Genomic DNA, 23633 nt, shown 5'->3' on the forward strand with positions numbered 1-23633 from the left:
AGTTTTTTTTTTTTTGGCAAGTTATTCTTTCAATCCAATAGTTGACTTTGCACCAAATAAATAATGACAAGATAAACAGGTTTAATTATGTTAAAATGTTCTTCATTTCATAACAATTGTGTAATTATTCAAGAAGCAAATAGATTTGAAACATTTAAATCGACTAGTAAAAACGTGAGAAAAACTGAAAGAAAACACACTCTGGCATCCGTATATTTGTAGTCACATTTATTCTGATGAAAAATTCTCACAGTTGTAGCATACATGTTCATCTGAATGAATAATTTAATAAACAACAGAGGCTTCTTTAGGAAGTAATGCTTTTTTTTTTTTTTTACAGTGAAATCAACAGAATACTTTATTCTGTCGACATGTGCATGACGTAAATGTGCGTGTCGTGGTCTCATCAACCATATTCCCAAAATGGCAAAACACTGTAATAACACTGACAGTAACATGAAAACATTCATCTCCCCATTCTATACATATTTAAATCTATCCACAAGTTGAGTTATTTAAGATTATACACACAGACAAAAATACAGAATCACATGTACATGTGTCGATGATCACAGACCGTTTCTGGTTAGTACATGTTATAATGCCCCTCTTATGGCAATGAATATTATTGCATTTCTTGTATGGTTTTTGTATTCTCGGCAGTAATAGTTTAATTCGTTCGTCAGAGCGATGAGGTCTCTTTACGGCTTTTAAATGAGTCTTGAAGAGGAAACAGATGCCCTGTCACTCAGAAACATTGTCAAATACACTTTTATTATATGCAACATTTTAACAAAATATATGTTTACTATTATTTGCATGGTCGAGTGCTACACAGAATGAGATAAAGCTTTGTGTTCAAAAATAAAAAAATTAAAAACAACAACCACAACAGCAAGAAAAAAATAATAATCAAGTAAATTTATGAACATGGGTGTGTTTCATATCAAGAGGTTCAAGAAAATTTAGATTAAAACAAGTACAAGTTTGTGTTTGTAGGGAAAAACTATAAAATTCCCCAAACTGTTCATAAAAGTATTTTTTACAAATATTGGTCACTGTTCGTAAGTAGTAAATGGTAACATCGAGTAATGTATGAAGTGATGTAACCGACGTTTTCACGCAGACATTTTTAAAAGCTGATAGAACTATGTTTCTACGGAGATCCGGAAGGGACGTGATGGTGGGGAAAAAAACTGGGTTGGAGAAAAAAACGAGTGGAAGAAAAAAAATAGTGTTAGGAAAATATATATATTTTTAAGTATTTGCGTTCCCTCATTAAGATGTTTTGCGAGGGAATGCAAAGATGTTTTGTGAGGGAATGCAAAGATGTTTTGTGAGGGAATGCAAAGATGACATTTTCACGCAGTCATTTTAAAAAGCTGATAGAACTATGTCTTACGAAGAACCAAAAGGGACGTGATAGTGGGGGGGGGGGGGAAACTGGGTTGAAGAAAAAAAAATATGATGTTTTGTGAGGGAATTCAAAGATGTTTTGTGAGGGAATGCAAAAATGTTTTGTAAGGGAAGGCAAAGATGTTTTGTGAGGGAATGCAAAGATGTTTTGTGAGGGAATGCAAAGATGTTTTGTGAGGGAAGGCAAAGATGTTTTGTGAGGGAAGGCAAAGATGTTTTGTGAGGGAATGCAAAGATGTTTTGTGAGGGAATGCAAAGATGTTTTGTGAGGGAATGCAAAGATGTTTTGTGAGGGAAGGCAAAGATGTTTTGTGAGGGAATGCAAAGATGTTTTGTGAGGGAAGGCAAAGATTTTTGTGAGGGAATGCAAAGATGTTTTGTGAGGGAAGGCAAAGATGTTTTGTGAGGGAATGCAAAGATGTTTTGTGAGGGAAGGCAAAGATTTTTGTGAGGGAATGCAAAGATGTTTTGTGAGGGATTGCAAAGAAGTTTTAGCGTTCCCTCACAAAAAATTGTTGTTTGCTGTTTTTTCATAAACACTTCCTGTTCACTTCATACATGTCAACCTTTCCATTTTTGCCAGGATTCTCCTGTATTTTACCATTCTTTCCTGTTATCATCCTATCATTAAGTACTTTCCCATATTTCTCCCATATTTTTAATCTTGAAAGCATACTGGAATTAATATAAAAATGTCTCACTTTCTCCCTAAAAAGCTGTGCGTCGATCATTGCTCTTCATATGCAACCCCTGAATCAGCGAATGTATGTATAAGCACTCAAGATCAGCTTCTGTACACGCCGTTTAAAGCAACACCTCTGCTATCAAACAAGTGAAGAGCAGCAAATAAATCTCTCGTTTTGTTTTGTTTAATAACAGAGGTGTCACTGTAAGAATGCTCAGATCTATAATGAAAGCATTCGAACACTTTAGTAACTATTTGTGCTCATTTAAAAGAAAATTAGTTGTGTTCAAAATAAAACGCGCAAGACAGACATGTTTACATATTATTAAGAGTGTTTATCTGTTTAAACACGTATCCAAATCCCAAAGTGTCCTGCACTTTCGCTCCTCTTTAAATGGACATGTACAGAAGCTGATCTGGGATCAGTTTATCATAAGAAGCGCATCTATCAGTCAGCGCTAATACTGTACATGCATTCGCAGATTCAAGGGGTTGCATATGAAGTGGGATGGTCGATGCACAGCATTATTGTAAAGAAGGTGAATGGAGACATTTTTAATATTAATGTTTAATATTACATGTTTTAATATTAATGTAATATGAGAAATATGGAAAATTACTTAATGATAGGATGATAATGGAATAGAATGGTACAACATTGGAGAATCCTGGCAAAATGGGTGTGTTGACATGTATGAAGTGAACAGGAAGTGTGGCAGAAGAGTTTTGCGAGGGAATGCAAAACATCTTTGCGAGATAAATCTTTTTGAGGGAATGTTTTTTTTTCCTCACACCCACTTTTTTTTCTCCCACCCAGTTTTTTCCCCCACCATCACATCCCTTCCCAGGCTCTGTACATTTTGCATCTTCTATCAGAAATTGCTTCACGTTAATACAATATTTTAACTATGTGAATGAATATCAATCATTTATGTGTAATAAAAAAAATGAATTGTATATTAAAAACACGTACAGGCTATAAGACGAGAGATTTCAATAGGATCTACAGTCAAAAAAATTATAAAACATACAAAATACGGTCTACCTGGCTGAAAACAAAAGTAACCTTATTTTATTTACCTACAGGTGAAACTACAATTGGACCGTTAGACTGGAAAACGCAACCCAACAATCGTCCTTGTGGGTGGCAGATTCAATCATACAAATTCAGTCGCACTCATCTCCACACACGCGCTCAAACATATATAAAAACATGTAAATATAACATGTAAATACAACAAGTGCCTGGGCACAGACTGGCACACACAGACCTACAGAACAGAAGCATAAAGTAGTGCTTGTAGTGTGGCACGATACAGAGAGTTTCCAAATACATCAACTCACAAACTCGTCTCTCTATCCAAATCGTTCTCTTTGTCTTCATCGCTTCGCTCTTGTCCAGTGGCACCCATAACTGTTGAGCTGCACAACAATACACAAAGATTCACATCATCACAGTTTATAAGTCAGCCAGTAAACAGTGAGGTCAATATGTTGTACTTGGAGTAAAAGAAAAAGATTCATGCGAGTTAAATGTTAATGCTTAAAAATTAAAGCAAGATTATTGGGATTCAAAAGTGTAGATTTGCTCTTGACATTAGTGAAGACATAAATCCCTAGAGTGCATGCATTGCGTAAATCCTTTTTGCACTTTTAAAAACAAGAATAAAGTACTTAATAATATGAAATAAACACTTAATAATACAAATAACAATCCTGTTCCATGCTGCAAAAATCAGTTCATATGATTATACAGCAGTTGGGCTTTGAAGAGGTATAAATGTAGAGAAATTTTGAGGAGTGTGACACAGTTGGACTGTTTTATCCCGATTATGGATTTTTAAAATAATGGAGCCCAACATGGAAACTGAATTTTGATTTACTTAAGTTCACTGAATTATTTGCACTACCCTGGTTAATAGTATTACAGTGAACTCATAGCGAACTTGACTTGTAGTAACGTGTTGGTTACTAAGGGTTGACAGAGCATTATTTTATTCTGAAGTCGATTAAATCATTATATTTCAATAATTGGTGGATATTGGTGGGGACACGTCCAATCCGTCCATGCCAATTCTACACCCTGGTTAGGATTTGCTGTCAACTGATTCAAATATTTACTAAACAGCACATCCATAAAAGTACTGATAACATGTAAATTTAAGAACACACGTTCAGCAGCTCATTTTCATAATGACCAATGCAGGCTACCACACTGGAAAAAAAGTTGACAACATTTTTTTGTCAACTTTAAGTTGACAAATTTGGATTGAACATAAAAGAATTAAGTTTTTCCAAAAAAAAAAAAAAAAAAATTGTGTTGTTTAACTAATTTTAAATGAGTTTGAAGTGCAAGAGCAGCACTGTAAAAAATGCAGGGTTCCACACAATTCATACATGTTGTCCCAATGCAAATCAATTAAGTTAACTTAAAAGTTTTAACAAACTTATGTGGATTAAACATAAAGAAATTAAGTTAAAATGAAATTTTAAGAATTGTGTTGTTTCAGCTCATTTTACATAAGTAGTTTGATCAAGCAAAAATATATTTATTTTTTGAGTGAGTTAAAATAATCACATTCATGTAATCTATTAAAAGCACAGGTGCAAAAGAGAATCTCATGAACAACTCCTTCCTCCATCTTAAATAAGTAATGGCTCGTTTTCACTTAATGGTACAGTGACAGTCCAGTATTTACAGATTGATGCACATTTCTTTCTGTTTCCACTATATGTACCACTTTTTTGGGACCCGTTCATATGGGTAGCTAGCACAAATGTGTGCAACCAAAAGGGTGGAGCTTGACTCACTGCTGAAAGCTGACTTACTGAGAATTGTCGCTTATGAGTCCAAAAAGCCAGGGGAACAATGATATAGGAAATGCCATTTACAGCACTGTAATAATAAAATGACAGAGCGCAGCAATGAATCATGCTTTTAAAAAAGTCTGTCGATTCTTGTGCAAAGAAGCAAGAACGTTCGAGGTTACAGAAGTAACCCTTCGTTCCCCGAGGAGGGGAACGGAAGTGCCATGAATGGGAGGATTCGTATCAGAAGCCGCTTATCTGGAGAGTATTGAACGGGCCAATGAATGAAATTAATTGGCAGCGTAAGCTTGCGCAGGTGTGCGACATCTGCAATCATCTCAGCATATAAGCACACCTGAAGCCAGCAGACGCCATCCTTTTAAGCTGAAGAGACTTTCAAACAGCTAAGGGACAGTCATTATGGCGACGGAATATGGCACTTCCGTTCCCCTCCTCGGGGAACGAAGGGTTACTTCTGTAACCTCGAACGTTCCCCTTCGGTTGGGGAACTTCAGTGCCATGAATGGGAGAATATGGAAAGCGCCATAATTACTGCACCTTACCAACACCCCCGATGAGGAGATAGTCAAGCAAGCGTGACGCACCCACATCATGGGGGGCGCGGTCCTCCAACGTGTCCCTGGCCCTAATTTATCCTACTTCAACAGAAGTTTTACGGATTTAGATATATTTTTTGGGAAGTCGTGAGCATCTAGATAATTCTAGGAAATACGACAGTACGTTGGGAAGCGTGCAATCCCGATAGGGAGGACGCTGCGGAGGCCATCCGTTACCCAAGGGGGGGATAGATGGCAGAATTTACCTATGGACTAGCCCTAAAAAGGGGGAGTACGCATAGCAAAGAGTGGTTAGCGGAGAGGGAAGACACGGGTCCGCCCAGGGGGGGGACTTAACCGTGGCGGAATAAGCATATGGGATCGCCTAGTGGGGATCACGCATAGCAGGCACCTATACCCAAAACGCGGGCCAGCAAGTGACTCCTCCGCTGAGTCAGTGCTGGGGGCCACGGAGGAATCTGCAGGGCTCACCTGACGGGGAACTTTACTGACAGATAAAAAGGCGCACGTACCTCCGTGTTAGGGAGAATGGCGCAGCAAGCGTGTTTCAACACCCTACCGAGTTGTCTCCTCAATCACCAAAGGGTTACCTAATACCCTTGAGGAAACCGGCTCCACTCGCAGATTGTAAAACCTTGCAAATGTGTTGGGTGTCGCCCAGCCCGCAGCTCTACAGATGTCTGTTAGAGAGGCGCCGCGTGCACGCGCCCAAGAGGATGCAACGCTCCGAGTGGAGTGTGCACGTACTCCCGGGGGACACGGCTGACCTCGACTCGAATAAGCGAGTGAAATGGCATCCACAATCCAGTGGGATAATCTTTGTTTCGATACGGCACTTCCCTGCTGCCGACCGCCATAACAGACAAAGAGCTGCTCAGATGATCTAAAATTCTGAGTACGGTCCACATAAATGCGCAGAGCGCGAACTGGACAAAGTAAAGAAAGGGCTGGGTCTGCCTCCTCCGGGGGCAGCGCTTGCAGGTTCACTACCTGATCTCTAAAGGGGGTGGTAGGAACCTTGGGCACATAACCGGGGCGGGGTCTCAGGATAACGTGAGAGTAATCCGGCCCGAATTCCAGGCACGAGTCACTGACCGAAAATGCCTCCAGGTCCCCGACCCTCTTGATGGAGGCCAACGCAACCAGCAGAGCTGTCTTCAGGGACAGAAATCTTAGAGATACTGATTCGAGTGGCTCAAAGGGATCGGATCGCAGACTCGCGCGGGCGAGATCCCAAGAGGGCATGAGAGGGGGGCGAGATGGATTAATTCGCCTAGCACCCCTAAGGAACTGAATGACCAGGTTATGCTTTCCCACGGTGCCGCCAGCTACCGCGCTATGATAAGCGGAGATGGCGGCCACGTAAACCTTGAGAGTGGAGGGCGACAGCCTGCTGTCCAACTTCTCTTGAAGGAAAGAGAGCACAACACTAATCTGGCAATTTCGGGGGTCTTCTCTGCGAGAGACGCACCATTCAGTGAATAGACTCCACTTCAGGGCGTAGGCGCGCCTCGTGGAGGGGGCTCTAGCCTGAGTGATGGTATTAACCACCGCAGTCGGTAGGTTACCTAAGTCTTCCTCGCGTCTAGGGACCACACGTGGAGGTTCCAAAGATCGGGGCGAGGGTGCCAGATGGTGCCCTGTCCCTGAGAGAGTAGGTCCTCTCTCAAAGGGATCCGCCAGGGGAGGGCCGTCGCGAGGAGTGAGAGCTCTGATATCCAGGTCCGGTTGGGCCAAAGGGGCGCAACTAGCAGAACCTGTTCCTCGTCCTCCCTGACCTTGCACAGAAACTGCGCGAGCAGGCTCACTGGGGGAAACGCATACTTGCGCATGCCCCGAGGCCAGCTGTGGGCCAGTGCATCCGTGCCGAGAGAGCCCTCGGTCAGGGAAAAAAACAACTGGCAGTGAGCGTTCTCGGGGGAAGCAAACAGATCGATCTGGGCCTCCCCGAATCGCGCCCATATCAGCTGAACAGACTCGGGGTGGAGTCTCCATTCTCCAGGGCGTAACAGCTGTTGTGAGAGCGCATCGGCTGCACGATTGAGCGTGCCTGGGACGTGAATGGCGCGCAGCGATTCAGCCGCGGGTGACTCCAGAGGAGCAGACGGCGGGCGAGCTGAGACATGCGGCGAGAGCGCATACCCCCCATGCGGTTGATATACGCAGCCGCCGCCGTACTGTCCGTCCTGACCAGCACGTGTTGCCGCTCCAGCACCGGTAAAAAGCGGTGGAGAGCGAGGAACACTGCCAACAGCTCTAGGCGATTGATATGCCAATGCAGCTGGGCACCCTTCCAGAGGCCCGCAGCCGCATGCCCGCGACACACGGCCCCCCAACCCGTGTTGGAAGCGTCTGTTGAAACAACAACATGGCTGGACGCCTGTCCTAGAGGCACACCGGCCTGTAGAAACGAGGGGTCGTTCCAAGGGCTGAGGGCGCGGCAACACAGCGCAGTAACCGAGACCCGGTGTGTGCCCGCGTGCCATGCGCGTCTGGGGACCCGATCGTGAAGCCAGTGCTGAAGTGGTCTCATATGGAGCAACCCGAGCGGCGTGACGGCGGCTGCGGATGCCATATGCCCCAGGAGCCTCTGAAAGAACTTCAGTGGGACCACTAGTTGCTGTCGAGCTCCCTCAGACAGTTCAGCAACAGGCGAGCGCGTTCCTCGGAGAGGTGCGCTACCATGGTGATCGAGTCCAGCTCCATCCCGAGAAAAGAAATCCTCTGCACGGGGGCGAGTTTGCTCTTTTCTCGGTTGACCTGAAGCCCCAGTAGGCGGAGATGCCGAAGCACCTCGTCCCTGTGCACAATCAATTGCTCCCGCGAGTGGGCTAAAATCAGCCATACGTCGAGATAACTGAGTATGCGAATGCCCGCGAGCCGAAGGGGCGCTAGGGCACCCTCCGCGAGTTTGGTGAAGACCCGCGGAGACAGAGAGAGCCCGAAAGGGAGGACCTTGTACTGCCACGCTCGACCCTCGAACGCAAACCGCAGAAATTGGCGGTGGCGTGGAAGAATGGAGACATGGAAATACGCGTCCTTCAGGTCTATGGCTGCAAACCAATCCCGAGGACGAACGCATTGGAGAATGCGCCTCTGCGTGAGCATTCTGAACGGCAGCTTGTGCAGACAGCGGTTCAAAACGCGCAGATCTAGGATTGGCCGTGACCCACCGCTCTTTTTGGGTACGATGAAGTATGGGCTGTAAAACCCACTCTCCATCTCGGCTGGAGGAACCGGCTCGATTGCACCCTTCGCCAGGAGGGCAGCAATCTCCTCTCGCAAGACAGGGGCGGACAGGGGGTTGACCCTGGAGAAATACACGCCCGTAAACTTGGGGGGCCGTTTCGCGAACTGAATCGCGTAACCGAGTCTGATTGTGCGTATGAGCCACCGCGAGGGGCTGGCCCGCGCTAACCAGGCAGGCAGAGCCCTCGCTAATGGAGTCATCGCTACAATCGCTGACGTACCAGCGGTGGGGCAGCGCGGAGTGGGTGTGCTGATCCGGGAAGCACGAGGGTCCCGCGGAAAAGCTGGAGGAGAGCGATTCGCTCTGGCTCCGCACCCTGACTCCGGAGAGGGGGCTGGAGGGCTGAGGGAAGGGAGACCGTCCCCCCAGCGCTCGTGAGCCACTGGCGAAGCACGTAGAGTCTGCGAGCCGGAAGGCAGCGCGTCCCGGACTGGCAGAACTCGTGCAGTCACATCCGGGGAAGGGAAAAAGTGCTCTTTTACTGATGTTTTGGTGGCACTGAAAAGTACCGTTGTTATCGGGGCCCCGCCCTCCAGCGGGGAAAGAGCAAGTTTCCTCTTCTCCGGATGGCCTGTCTCAGGGACGCTTCGCGGTCCGTTTACCGGACTTAACGGCGCCCTGGGCAGGAGGGGCTGCCTGCTTTCGAGGTGAACGCCGCGCCCGCTTGGCCGGAGGCGCAGGCGGGGGCGGGGCAGCACTCGTTGGCGGGCACCCTCGGCGAGGAACAGCGGAGGTGGATGGCTCGGCGGGCGGAGCGGGCTTACGGCCACGCCGATAGATGACATTGCCCATCGCATCCGACTGCTCTTTCACCGCCTTGAATTCCTGGGTGAATTCACCGACGGTGTCGCCGAACAGGCCAGCCTGGGATATGGGCGAGTCAAGAAAGCGAACTTTGTCAACGTCGCGCATATCGGCCAGGTTTAGCCAGAGGTGGCGTTCCTGAACCACAAGTGTGGACATCGTCCTCCCCAGCGCACACGCGGCGGACTTAGTAGTCCGAAGAGCATAGTCGGTCGCGGTGCGCAGCTCATGTAATAAGCTTGGGTTGGACCCGCCCTCGTGCAGCTCGGCCAGCGCCTGCGCTTGGTAGCGCTGGTAGGTGGCCATCGCGTGCAAAGCAGAAGCAGCCTGGCCCGCAGCCTTATAAGCTCTGGCTCCGAGGGAGGCAGACAACCTACAGGCTTTGGACGGGAGGCGGGGCAAACCCCGCCACGTAGAGGCGCCGCGCGGACAAAGATTGACCGCGATAGCGCGCTCCACTGACGGGATCGCCTCATACCCCCTGGCAGCTCCGCCGTCAAGGGCGGTGAGGGCGGAGGCACTCGCAGCACGGGCAGAGAAAGGTGCCCTCCAGGACTGCGTGAGCCTACTGTGCACTTCCGGGAAGAAGGGGACGAGAGGCTTCGAAGGCTTCGCCTTCTGGTCCTCTACGTAGCACCCATCTAGTCGGTCCGGCCGCGGAGCTGGGGGATAAACCATCTCCAACCCCACGGCCGAAGCAGCCCGGGAAAGCACGGCTAACATGTCCGCTTCAGGATCCGATTTGACAGCGCTCACCTGCCCGGAGGGGGCGAGCGGGTCCGGATCTTCGTCGGACAGTGAAAGCCCACCCTCCGATGCCGCGGAGGACATCTGATCTCCGGTGTCAGCGAGTGTGAGAGCTACCATCTGGTTAGACGGATCACTCTCACCACCCGAAGCTTGGATGGAGCGCCGTGAGGAGCGAGAGGTCCGCGAGCCCGTGGGCGGCGGATTAGCTCCCGCTGAAACCCTCAGATCTGCCCGAGCGCCCGCTGCTTTTTTAGAACAGGAGGCAACTGGGGTGGCTCGCTCTCTTGCGAAAGTTAGCCGCGATCTTAGCTGTGCAACGGTCATGGCATCGCAATGACGACATGAACCGCCCGCGAGCACCGCATTAACATGCTGGACCCCCAAACATGCAATGCAGTGATCGTGTCCATCATCCGGAGACAGGAAACCCCCGCATCCAGAAACGCACAGTCGGAGCGCCATCCTGAAAAGGACGTGCTGCACGACTGTGTTGCTCTTTTAGGAAAGTTGCAACTATACGCACCGCTCTGGAGGACCGGACCCAAAGAACCGCAGGCAAGGGAGTAACCCAGCTCGACCGTCTGCCACCGCGAAGACCCACTCTGGACCGGGAGACACACTCGTTCGCTCTGAAGTGCTGATCAGCAAGAGGAACCCTCATCGACTCACTCAGAAAGGATCTGAAGCGAAAAGGATGGCGTCTGCTGGCTTCAGGTGTGCTTATATGCTGAGATGATTGCAGATGTCGCACACCTGCGCAAGCTTACGCTGCCAATTAATTTCATTCATTGGCCCGTTCAATACTCTCCAGATAAGCGGCTTCTGATACGAATCCTCCCATTCATGGCACTGAAGTTCCCCAACCGAAGGGGAACAGGATCTGCTGTATGTCCTCTATTGTTGTTTAGAGGACTGTTCAGATGTCGTGTCTAAGCGTTATACACTTAACATATATTATACTTTAGTTAATTTTTTCCACAACAAAAGGGAGCGTACATTAATCAGTGTTACAAAAGAAAGTAAATACATCCAAACCCGCCCAGACTAGTTTTCATTGGTGGTCCCCTAGCCAGATACTAAAGGTGCAGTATGTAAGTTTGACACTCAATGGTTGAACTAGAAATTGCACACATGCAAGCGTAGGTTGCCAGATTGATGACATCAACAGGAGTGTGCATCAAGTCTAAAGGCTGATTTAAGGCTGATTTAAACAGTGTTCTAAGTAAAAGTTATGGTATGCGATAGAAATAAGATTTTTTTTGTTAATAATTAGTTTTTGTTTTAGAAAACCCTTTAAATAAATATTTTAGAAACGACTTATGTGTCTTGCAGCTGAACAACAGAAAATTGACAAGTGTAAGTTTGAATGCATTTATTGACATTTATTGCCATTCTACTAAAAGCAGCAGCAGATAGTTCACCTCATATCTTGAAAATAAAATGAATCACTTGAAATTGAACTTCAGAAATCAGCATGTACATTTAATATCGTTAAAGAGGTTTATTTTGTATTAATTAGATTATAAACCTTAACATTTAGGTATTAAGTTCACTATTATATGCTTCTGAAAGGCTGTATATGAATTTCTACCATGTTTCATCTGGTGCAAACAGCCAAATTGCTTATCACGTCATGTAGCGTGTTGTTAGGACACGAGGTTACAATGTATCCTGCTCACCTAATGTTTATGTTCGTAATGTTTACGTTATATGCTAATTAATAATTAATTAATATTATATGCTAATTAATAACCGACTCACTTTGGAGGCTGCCACTGGAGGTTGCATTTTGGTCATGGACATACTCTTCTGAAATACTCTTTGGGCCCTATCATAAACCCGGCGCAATGCAGCACAAGGCGTGACGCAATTGTTGTTTGCTACTTTCAGCTTGGCGCAAGAGTCGTTTTGACATTTTGCACCACGCTGTTTAAATGGCAAACGCATTTGCGCTCAGATGTGTGCCCATAGGCGTTGTAATCTAAAAAAGGATGTGTGTTGAGGCACATTAATGGTGTGTGCTATTTTGAGAAACTATAATAGATTGTTCAATAGACCAGAACAAAGCTGGTCTATTGTCTAGCGCAGAACGCATTTGTTGCCTCGCTTGCACATTGCTTAATACACACAGGGGTGTACAGCAATACGCAAATATCTTTACAAATAAAAATAAAAAATTACACAGTTAATAAAATATTATACAGATAATTAAAATAATATACAGTTGAAGTCAGAATTATTAGCCCCCTTGAATTATTCGACCACTTGTTTATTTTTTTCCCCAATTTCTGTTTAACGGAGAGCAGATTTTTTCAACACATTTCTAAACATAATAGTTTTAATAACTCATTTCTAATAATGGATTTATTTTATCTTTGCCAAGATAACATTAAATAATATTTTACTGGATAATTTTCAAGACACTTTTACACAGCTTCAAGTGACATTTAAAGGCTTAACTAGGGTAATAAGGTTAAATAGGCAGATTAGGGTAATTAGGCAAGGTATTGTATAACAATGGTTTGTGTTGTAGACGATCAAGAAAAAATATAGCTTAAAGGGGCTAATAATTTTTTTCCCTAAAATGGTGTTTAAAAATTTAAAACTGCTTTTATTCTAGCTAAAAATAAAACAAATAAGACTTTTTCCAGAAGAAATAATATTATCAGACATACTGGGAAAATTTCCTTGCTCTGTTAAACATAATTAAGGAAATGTTTAAAAAAAAAAAGAATAAAAATTTGAAAGGAGCTAATAATTCTGACATCAACCTTATATCGGATATAATAAGGATAAAGAATTAAAATAGTGCACAAAATATGTGATATGGCATGTGAACATTGGGCATTCGTCTTCAAAACAATATTATGTTGATCACAATTAAGTACGGGTACTGTTAGCAGTGGAAAAGTAAGCCTGTATACTGAACTATAACGCACCGCTTAGTGGAAATAAGGCATTCTTAAACCTTCCTAGTATTCATTCATAATAAAAATAAAAATAAAAACATAAAAATTCAAATATCTAAGTTTAGATTTTTTTGTGAAAAGTATATAAGGTCACTAATCACCTGATAAATGCAACAGTGTCAGTATATTTTATCGCATAATGATAACTTTATATCTGATAACTATCAATATTGACAGCGAAAATGTATATGGTTTAATGGCTTAATATTTTTAAATATTAGAAATATTTGAAATCTCTGTGTTTGTGTGTTTTTAGCCTTCATTATTTTAAAAAAAATGCAAGTTTAGAATGCAGAAATATGTGTGTGTGGGTGCATATGAACAAAGATGCACTTAATCAAAAAATTAATAATAAATAATAATAATAATACAATACTAGAATCAAAATATATTAAAGTCAGAAAGAAAAGCATCTGAAATACATTTAATGAATTGCATGCTTCCGCTTAGACAAACCTTTTCATACATATTCATCTGGCCCAACTGAGTTATGTTTGACATATGATCCATAAATCATGCTTTTTCATGCATTCAACACTCTTAACAAATCCACAAAAACAAGCACATAGAGCCAAAATGCCCTTATAATGAAATGCAAGTGTTTTATTTTAAAAAGGTGCCACTTGTAAACCCACAATGATTTAATTGTTGTTAAAATCTGACGAGGAAGACGCAAAGGTTTGAACATTCAGGAAACACGAATTAAAGATGGAGGCCAGACACCCACAGCACTAGTGTGTATACAGTGATCGTGCACAGACGGGTCAGGTTGCGTCTTACCTTCAGAAATCAGCATCTGAGACATTAGGACAGGGAGCTTATGGGATGAAAAATTCAGTCATGACATGAGCCTGATGTTCACACTTCCATTTGAAAGATTTTACTAAACAGATCATAATGTTGTGCATTTAGGATTCTAATCTAATTTAAAGGGATAGTTCACCCAAAAATCTGCTGGTCATTTAATCTTTCTAATTAAAGATTTTAATAAAATAGTAAAGATATTAAGTTTAATCTTATTGGTTCTTGCAACCCACAAGATGAATTTATTCTGACAGGGTTTAACAGTGAAAAGCTGAGCTCTAGTCATATTTTTTTGTCATTTTCTGTAGCGAATAAACTGTAATAATGTGAGAAATCATCACAATAATTTGTGACCAGCATTTTCTAAATAATCAAAAACATAGATTTAGCTAAAACATTATTTTTTAATGTTAAATGTTGTATTGCAGATAAACACCTATATCCTGTGTGTCTTGAGGTGAGCAAAATATTAGTTTTCTTGGGTGAGCTATATATCCTTTAAATTAAAATCCGGCTTATACAGTCAACTAAGAATTTGACTTCATCCATATTCAGTTCTACTGGGAATTGATTCAAACTTTCATCAGGAGTCCTGCATACTGCTTTCTAAAGGGATTTTATGAGAGGGCTCAGATATAACCAAACTCTGCTCTAAGAATAAAAGTTAGGACTGGGTTTTGACACAAATTTCACGATTTGATTTGAATTAGGTTTAGAATTTGAAGTTGTTTAGATCTTATTTGATTTGATAGTTGTTGTTTTTTTTTTTTTACATTTGAATACATTTTAGGGACTATTTTTTAATTTCAGTGACATTTTTGTGAAATCAACTACTGTATTGTGAAATATACTGAAATATTTCAGTAGTTTTCATAAATAAAACATCATAAAATATGCTGTAATAAATACTAAACAACAGGTTAAGTAAAAAGCTAACTTTTTTCTACTTAATTATTAAGTTATAGAGACTAGAGACTGTAGAGGGTAAATGCAACATTATTGTTTATTTTTTATTTTACAATATGGATGGTTTTCTCCATTTAAAACATAGTTTGAGCAATTACAAGAGGCATTTTAGAAAGTTGTACTTGTTTTTTGTGTGTGTTTATTTTGTGCTCTAAAATGTTTTCTTCTTTGTTTGAATTGTGGTAAATAAATGCCACATTTTGGAGCATCAAATAATTATTCATTGTTTAAGTTTCAAAAGGCTTTGACAGTGCACAAAGCTTATTATGATTACGGTACAGCAATTTCATTGAAAAAATTAAAGGAAGGTTGATTTGCACATCAGCTTAAAGGATCAGGAAACCCCCGTCTTTCAGTTCACGTCTACCTCAGAATTAAAGGAGCATTGATTCAATAAGTTAAACTGACATCTCTGATATCTACATAGTAGATATGTGGCTTTTGTAGTTTCCCAAATTCTCTTTAAAAGGTTATACATGCTAATTTATGAACAGAGGAATTACCCCTAGAATCAGGTCTGTTATGACCATATTTGGAATGATTGTGAATATTAATGAACTCTGCTCCGATGCACTCACAGCTCAGAGTCTGCTCTCTCTCTTAAATTGTAATATTTAAAGAGTGCTTATTTTAAAATGTAGATACATACATATCTACACTAAAAGGACAAAAAAATGTTGTTTCAATCCACTGACGGATCAGCTAACAGACTCAGCTTTCAAACTCTCCAGTGTCCTCACGAGTGCTCTTGTAAACCGATGATCATTAGAGCCAATCACAACCATATCTGTTAAATACGCATAAACACAATGCAAAAATCTGCAGTTTCCACTCAGCAGCACTCAAAACGCTGCTATCATGTTTTTTTTTAAATATTTCAGTACAGACTCAGTGGTCTGACAGCATTACTGGAACCCTGATCCATAATAAATGGTTTTCGCATGGTCTCACAGCTTGACTGAATAATTCAGAGACAGCGCTTCTCAAACTTCTCATAAAATTTGGGTGAAAAGCTCAAAATTAGCCAGTTATTTCCTACTATTTAATCTAAAAGATTAACATTGTCTTAATTTATGTTCAACACACTGTAAATCAGTTAAAATCTACTAAAATCGAAAGTTCAAAAAAATTAGAAGTGTTTTATGACTCTTTCATGAAAAAAGGAGAGACTTGAGATTTAAGAATCAATATCAGTTCATTAAAATGAGAACTGAATCAAATCAAAGAAATCCTTAGTTTTAACCCAGCCCTAATAAAAATGTGAGAATTTTTTAATTTTGAGTTCAGTTTTACAAAAAGTGAGGATCCTTGCTGCTAGAAACTTGGAAACATAAATAAAGATGTATTTTTCTCTATCCTAATGCAGCATTTGCAGGTTTGTGGTGATTGAAGTGTCATGCATGTGAAGTGATACATATTCTGTGGGAATATTAAATCCAAACCTTTTTGAGCTTTCTTCTTTGTTGGCGCTTTCAGGGTTTAGGCCTTTCCAGACATTTCCAAAAGATGTCTTTGTCATTTCATCTGTGATGTTGACTGTGGATGGATCGTCCCTTAAGAAACACAAACACAAATGCATTTTTAATTGTATACTTATTTACACAATGTTATCCTATGTATTTTGAAAAAAAAGTTCTTCTTCAAGAAGAGAGGAAGCTATTTAAGATTTTTACATGAATTCCAAAGAGGGATAGTTGTAAATGAAATTTTTAAATTAATTTTAATTAAATAAAAAAAATAACTGAATATAATAATTATTGCTTTGAAAATATTTCCTAAAACAAATAGACTCATGTTCAGGATTTAAAAATGTAATGTTATTAACACTTCAATAAGGTTTTTATTAACCTTTCTTTAAATATTTTTAAAGTAGTTATAATATTAATTTGTATGATATTTAAATAATATTAATATATAAGAATTAATTAAATAAAAATAAAATTGAAAATTGAATTTATTTAAAATGACATTTTTAAGTTGAATTTATGTTATTATTACTATTGCTTTAAAAGTCTCTGTAATGTGATGGACACTGACAATGGAATTAAGGATCTAAATGCAGGTTTTTTATGAGAATGGTCAAGCATGCAACGGTCAACAGGGTTAAACAGGTACATTCAGGCAAATCCAGAAGTGTTGTCAAATAACAGGCGAATGGTCAGTACAGACAGCAAGCAATGTAAACAAATAGAACAAAGCAAGGGTCAAACACGCCAAGGCAAGACAAAGGAAACGCAACTTAATGTCACAAAACAGTTAAACAAGACTCAGCAAAATCTGTGTGTTTGTTTGCTGTATAAATAAGAAAAATAAAAATAATAAATAAAAAAGTCCATCTAACTTGTTCATGAGCAGCTCCCAGCCATTTCTGTGTGTAATTAACAGAAAATCGGAACAGGTGTGTGTGTGTGTGGTGCTTGATGGGATTTATAGTTCTTTATGGTTGCAAAATTGTAGTCCACATGAAAGTGAATGTTTTCTTTTCTGATCAGTACATTTTTACATTTTTACATTTTATTACATCAAAGAAAGAAAGTTAATGTTAGCTGTAATATAATTATAACAATTTACTGCTTGCTTGCAGAATAATATTAATATCTTTAAAAATAAATAATTCAATTAATTAAACTAATGAAATCTTACTGACTACAGCTTTCTAAATAAATAAATACATTAAAAAAAAGGCACTAAAAATTGTCCAACTTACTTATAATGTCCTTCTAGGGGTACTTGTACAATCCCTTCATCCTCAATCAAGACACACTGATTCTCCTAAAAGTGAGAGAAGAACACACTAGTCATCTGTTGTTTTAGAACACTATTTTTACTGATTGACCAGTGTGTGTTAGGGTGGTGTTGTTAATACCTCCTGCTGTGCATCTTCCATCTTTTTCTTCTTGCTCTCGGGCATGAGGTCATCGAGCCAGCTGAGATCTCGCTTAGAAAAGACAAAATCCAGCAGCTTACGGATGAAGACGAGAGCCAATACCTGCACAGAAACACACAGACATGTCATCTAATCCAGCAGTAAAATTTGGTAAAAAGTGGCTGACATGATATTGTTGTGAATACAATTTGTGTATGTTCTGGCTTTAAAAAAACATTGAAAACAGGCAAAATTTAACTCTTCATAAGGTCATATTCCCTTTCTGATGTAAAACCACTGATAAACTCTTTTACTGATAACATGTGGAGGATGGAATGGGATGAATGTTATGGGAATCTGTTTTCTTAAAGAGCCTCTTTTATGGGTTTTTGAAAATGACCTTCCACGCAGTGTGTAACAAGTGAAGTGAAATATCCAGCTACGGTTTAAATCTGAAAGTGTGCTGTTTAAAACTATTGATAAATCTACAAAAGAGTCCACTCATCGTGTTTCTAATGAATTGTCTTGATAACGAGACAATGCTAATTTTTATATAATCTTTATATATATATATATATATATATATATATATATATATATATATATATATATATATATATATATATATATATATATATATATATATATATATTTATATTTATATATATATATATATATATATATATATATATATATATATATATATATATATATATATATATAAAAATAAACAAAGTATTTAATTAAATACACAAAGCATAGTGTACAGCATTTCCACACCCAAAGACTTAAGAAATGACAGGGGAATCAAAAAAGTGTTATAATAATTAATACATATCATAGATTTTTGGCTTTTTAACAATTTCACTGTAGAAAATAAGTAATATTCGATACAAAAAACTGTTAATGTGGAAGATGATTTAGCAAATGTCTGCTTGTTTAAGTAAAATTATGCAAATAAAAGAGATTAATAATTTATTCAAGACTTTTGGTGGATTTGTTTTCATTATAAAGAAATAATATATTTTGTCTATCTACCTGTAAAATAATAACTGGGTTCTGTAATTTTAAAAATATATTTGGCTAGATCCTTTCAGAAATTGTTTACAATGTCACATTATTCATATTTTTATCCACATTGCAGAAACCACAATGTCAATGTACTTTGATAATAACGATTTTACTGAGTAAATTGTATGTAATATTTAAAATTAAATTTCCTTTCTTTTATTATTAATAGTGTATTTGAAGGGAGTTAACCAGGCTCTTTTCTAATTAGTATTATAATAGAGCTCCAGAAAAATTTGCCTCTAGGAGTAATTTTATATTGCTTCTGAAAAATATTATGCATATGTTTGTTATTTTTTATCAGTCAACTCAACACCTTCTAAATGTAATTTTGGGTTTACAACAGATAGAGAATTTTAGCAAATATTATTTTTAACAATTTGAATATTTTTGCAAGAATAAATTTAATGGTCAGAAGATTTGATGAGAAATCCATTGAGGCAGAAGTGACAAACTGACAACTATGGATATTAATCCATATATACAGTTGAAGTCAGAATTATTAGCCCCCCTGAAATTGTTTATTTTATCCCCAATTTCTCTTTAATGGAGAGAAGATTTCTTATAAACATTTCTAATCATAATAGTTTTAATAACTCATTTCTAATAACTGATTTATTTTATCTTTGCCATGATGACAGTAAATAATATTAGACTAGATATTTTTCAAGACACTTCTATACAGCTTAAAGTGACATTAAAAGACTTAACTAGGTTAATTAGGTTAGCTAGGCAGGTTAGGGTAATTAAGCAAGTTATTGTATAACGATGGTTTGTTCTGTAGACTATTGAGAAAAAATATAGCTTAAAGGGGCTAATAATTTTGTCCCTAAAATGCTAAAAAAAAAATGCTTTTATTCTAGTCGAAATAAAACAAATAAGACTTTCTCCAGAAGAAAAAATATTATCAGACATACTGTAAAATTTCCTTACTCTGTTTAACATCATTTGGGAAATATTTTAAAAGAAGAAAAAAATTCAAAGGGGGCTAATAATTCTGACTTCAACTGTAAATATTAATATCTTCTAAATGCAAATTCTTTCACTGTTTTAACATACTGACACTAACATCTAAAAAACTATATTTTAATTTCACAGGAACTTTAATTAAGGAACAAAAGAGAAAACATTCACTGCTCTTGAAATTGAATTGACTAAATCTGAATTGATAACCAGTCCTAATTTCCTCAGCTCTTGGTGATCATGCACACACTCAAATACATATAAATATAGGTGTCCTACCATCATTGGAAAGACTATGGCGGCTCTGGAGGTTTTAATGACCCAGAGAAGCACCAGGCAGCTGAGCTGGATAATGGTGAACATGTGGACTTTTCTCAGCGGAACGTGTCTCAGATAGATAAAATCAGGCTGGTGTTTCGCCGGCATCCCAAACAGCTTCAGGCGATCAAAGAACTGAATGGCAAACACAAACACATCTAAATATGGTCAGAACTACTGTAAATAGTTTGAACCTGAAGTGCATCTAGACACAATTTAGTCCTTTTTGACAAAAACTATTATTTGGGATAGAGTTAAAATAAGATATAAATATTACATGATAAATATTAATTGAAAAGAAAGCGATTTCTTAAGTGATTTCTTAAGAAATGTAAAGCTTAAAAAAAACATAAGTACACATTACAATACAATTTACGTTAAAACAACAAATGAGATAAAGCTTTTTTTATTTACATAGATTGACAAAATTACCAACATTACTAATAAAAAATTCTAGTTAAAACTGAAATCTGGATAAAATTGAGTGTTGTTAACTAAAACAAAAACAAATTGAAAATATAAATATCTAAATTTAAAAAAACATAAATAATACATACAAAAAAAAAAACTTAAAAATATGTTTTAGTGCTAAAATGTATACAAATATACACTACTAAAATTAACACTTTCATATACTACATATGTTTAATATATAATAATGTCAATTCAATGAATACTACAACAGCGCATATAAATAATACTAAAATAACACTGGCACATAAAAAAAATAAAAAAATTTAAACTGATCCAAAATATTAATAAATATTAATGATTACAATAATATGGATTTCTAAACCAAGAATTAATCCCCTTCTTTACTTTTAAATACAGCTTTTAAAATCACAGAAATAAAATGTATTTATACAAATTTTCAAAAATATTAAATATGAGAGAGAAAAACATATTTTAAGTATTGTAATATATTTTAAAACAATACCATAATAGCAAGCAAACAATATTAATTAAAATATGAATACAGCGTCAATTAAACATGAAAGAACAGAAAATTAAGCACAATTAAACTTTCATCACTGAAAACTAAAACTGCATTTTAATTTAAATTAAAATACAGAACAGTTCTTTTAAATTTTAATAATACTTTTGCACTAGGAAATCCTAAGTATTAACTGATAATATATAAAGTGAAACAAATTAACCAATACATGCAATTTTAATAAAAATGTAAAAACACGTTAAACAAAGCATATTACAAAATTACCAAAACGTAAAATTAAAGCAACCCTGGCTCATTGGAAATTTGTTCTGGGTAAAACGAACGCTACAGTTTGTTCTTTTCACACTACTGACATTTACAGGAACATATTAATCAACGAATAAAGGGTTGTTTACACACAGTTCTATGTTTAGCATGGAATAAATACCATAAAAGCAATTTAAGTGTACCTGTAATGCGTAATTGAACATGTTTATTTCTATATGAACAACTTTCCCGGGATGGTCAGTTTGCTCCGTAGCTCACCTTGTACTGTGTCAAACTCAGAATGCAGAGCAGACCAGGTTTGAGTCCAGCAAAGGACGGTTCATGAAACCAGGTAAAAAAAAAAAAACATTGTGAAATCATGGTAAAACCATGGTTATCAATTATCTCTTCTTGTTTGCTTTTGAAAATACTATCAGTTGGATTTTACCCACTAAAAGCCTCGACTTCTTATGGACTTGAACGAGAAGGACATGTAAATTGTACGTATAAGAAAGCAATACATTTGAAATTTGCAAAAATGTAGACAGTTGACGTGGATTTGTCAACACAAACTGCAAGCAAAAAGCCCTGGGCTTGTATTTCCAATGAGCCTGCGTTGAATTAAAAAGCATTAATACATTTGATATATTTTTACTATGTGCATAATACTAAATAATGTAAGATAAAGAAACAATTGTGAGACATGGTTGATTTGTCTTTCCTTATGCAGTACCTGTATGCCTCTGAGAGACGATGCTCCCATATAAAGGAAAACTCCATATAACACAGGCATCGGAATATGCTGAGGACAAAAACAGAAAATAATTCAAAAGGATGAAAATCACCGTTTCTTTATTGCAAGCATTTAGCATTGTGTTGAACAAAGATGGCGGACCTTCAGTACGGAGGTCATAAACACTGAGCTGCCCATGAGGACGAAGATCATGAGGCCGGTGAAGCGCTGCTCTCTGATGCCCAAGAACTTGGGCTGTTCTCCAGGAGCGGAGCATTCAGACTCCAGCTTCAGACTGTTGACATGGCTGATCGACAGCACAGTGGCAGCCACAAACCACGGCAGACCCATCACAGAGCAAACGCCCAACATCACACCCACCACAAACAGATCCAGATGATAACCACAGCCTTTCTGTAGATCACAATCAGAGAACAGTTTATATACACTTGATTTCTCCAGAAATAACATAATCCTTATCGTTCAAAATTTAGATATTAGAATAGAATTTGAATTGTGCTTTACTATACTGTTAGTCCAATTAAAGTAGTACTCTTTTTTTTAGGTCTGAATTTATGACAGTTGATAATACAATTCAAGCTAATTGGCCATTGAGATTTTGTACATTGTCCTGTCTTCTAACATAGGAGTTTTCTGGAAGAAACAATTCAGTCTTACATGGACAAAACAACTGGAACCGTACCTGAATGCTCTTAGAATTGTTTGGCATGATAGTGGAAGTTAGAATAGCTCACCATTTTAAAAAAGTAAACTTGAAAATTTGTCCTGTTGAAATCTGAAAGTGTTCTCTAATTTTGATTAGCTCTTATTTTGAAATATCTCATTTAAGCGTCTTATACTGTTCTTTCAAATATATATAATTCATAAAATTTGCCTTAAAACCTAATAACTTGAAATACGACTAAGCAGCAGTGTTACGTATGTTACTTTTAAAAAGTAATTGGTTACAAATTATTGATTACTACTCGAAAATTGTAATCTGATTACATTACTAATTACTTTATGTAAAAAGTAATCAGATTACTATTTACTTTACTTTAAAGTTACTTTTAAAACATATGAAATATACCTATAAAATATACGAAATAAACTGCTGCTCTTTGGGTAATTTAATATTCACTGAAATACATTACAAGTTGGCTGTTCATTGTGGAGTTTGCATGTTCTCCCTGCGTTTGCGTGGGTTTCCTTAGGGTGCTCCGGTTTCCCCCACAGTCCAAAGACATGCGGTACAGGTGAATTGGGTAGGCTAAATTGTCCGTAGTGTATGAGTGTGTATTGATGTTCCCCAGTGATTGCTACATGAGATTCATTCATTCATTTTCTTTTCGGCTCAGTCCCTTTATTAATCCATGGTCGCCTAAGCGGGATGAACTTAAAATTCTCTCATCATTCACTTGTTCCAAACCTGTTTGTCTTTTTTTTTAACACAA

General features: G+C 38.7%; 1 protein-coding gene across 12 annotated transcripts in view; it reads right to left on the bottom strand.

Annotated features, from left to right (window-relative positions):
* Positions 1-211: 211 nt before the first annotated feature.
* slc4a10a (solute carrier family 4 member 10a) overlaps positions 212-23633 on the bottom strand; it is a 128826-nt gene continuing 105404 nt past the window's right edge. For 6 of the 12 annotated variants that reach the window (XM_073916444.1, XM_073916442.1, XM_073916443.1 and 3 more), the window contains 6 exons: positions 22342-22593; positions 22180-22248; positions 20207-20380; positions 17897-18019; positions 17738-17802; positions 15190-16583 (listed from right to left, as the gene is read on the bottom strand). In XM_073916444.1, coding sequence (XP_073772545.1) covers positions 16388-16583; positions 17738-17802; positions 17897-18019; positions 20207-20380; positions 22180-22248; positions 22342-22593 — 879 coding nt within the window. In that variant the 3' untranslated portion in view covers positions 15190-16387. Of the gene's footprint in view, positions 3524-14040; positions 14078-15189; positions 16584-17737; positions 17803-17896; positions 18020-20206; positions 20381-22179; positions 22249-22341; positions 22594-23633 lie in introns of those variants that run through there. The other 6 variants (XM_073916448.1, XM_073916447.1, XM_021479743.3 and 3 more) reach the window with 2 other exon arrangements.

The sequence above is a fragment of the Danio rerio genome, chromosome 11 (genome assembly GCF_049306965.1).
Source record: "Danio rerio strain Tuebingen ecotype United States chromosome 11, GRCz12tu, whole genome shotgun sequence".
Lineage (NCBI taxonomy): Eukaryota > Metazoa > Chordata > Actinopteri > Cypriniformes > Danionidae > Danio > Danio rerio.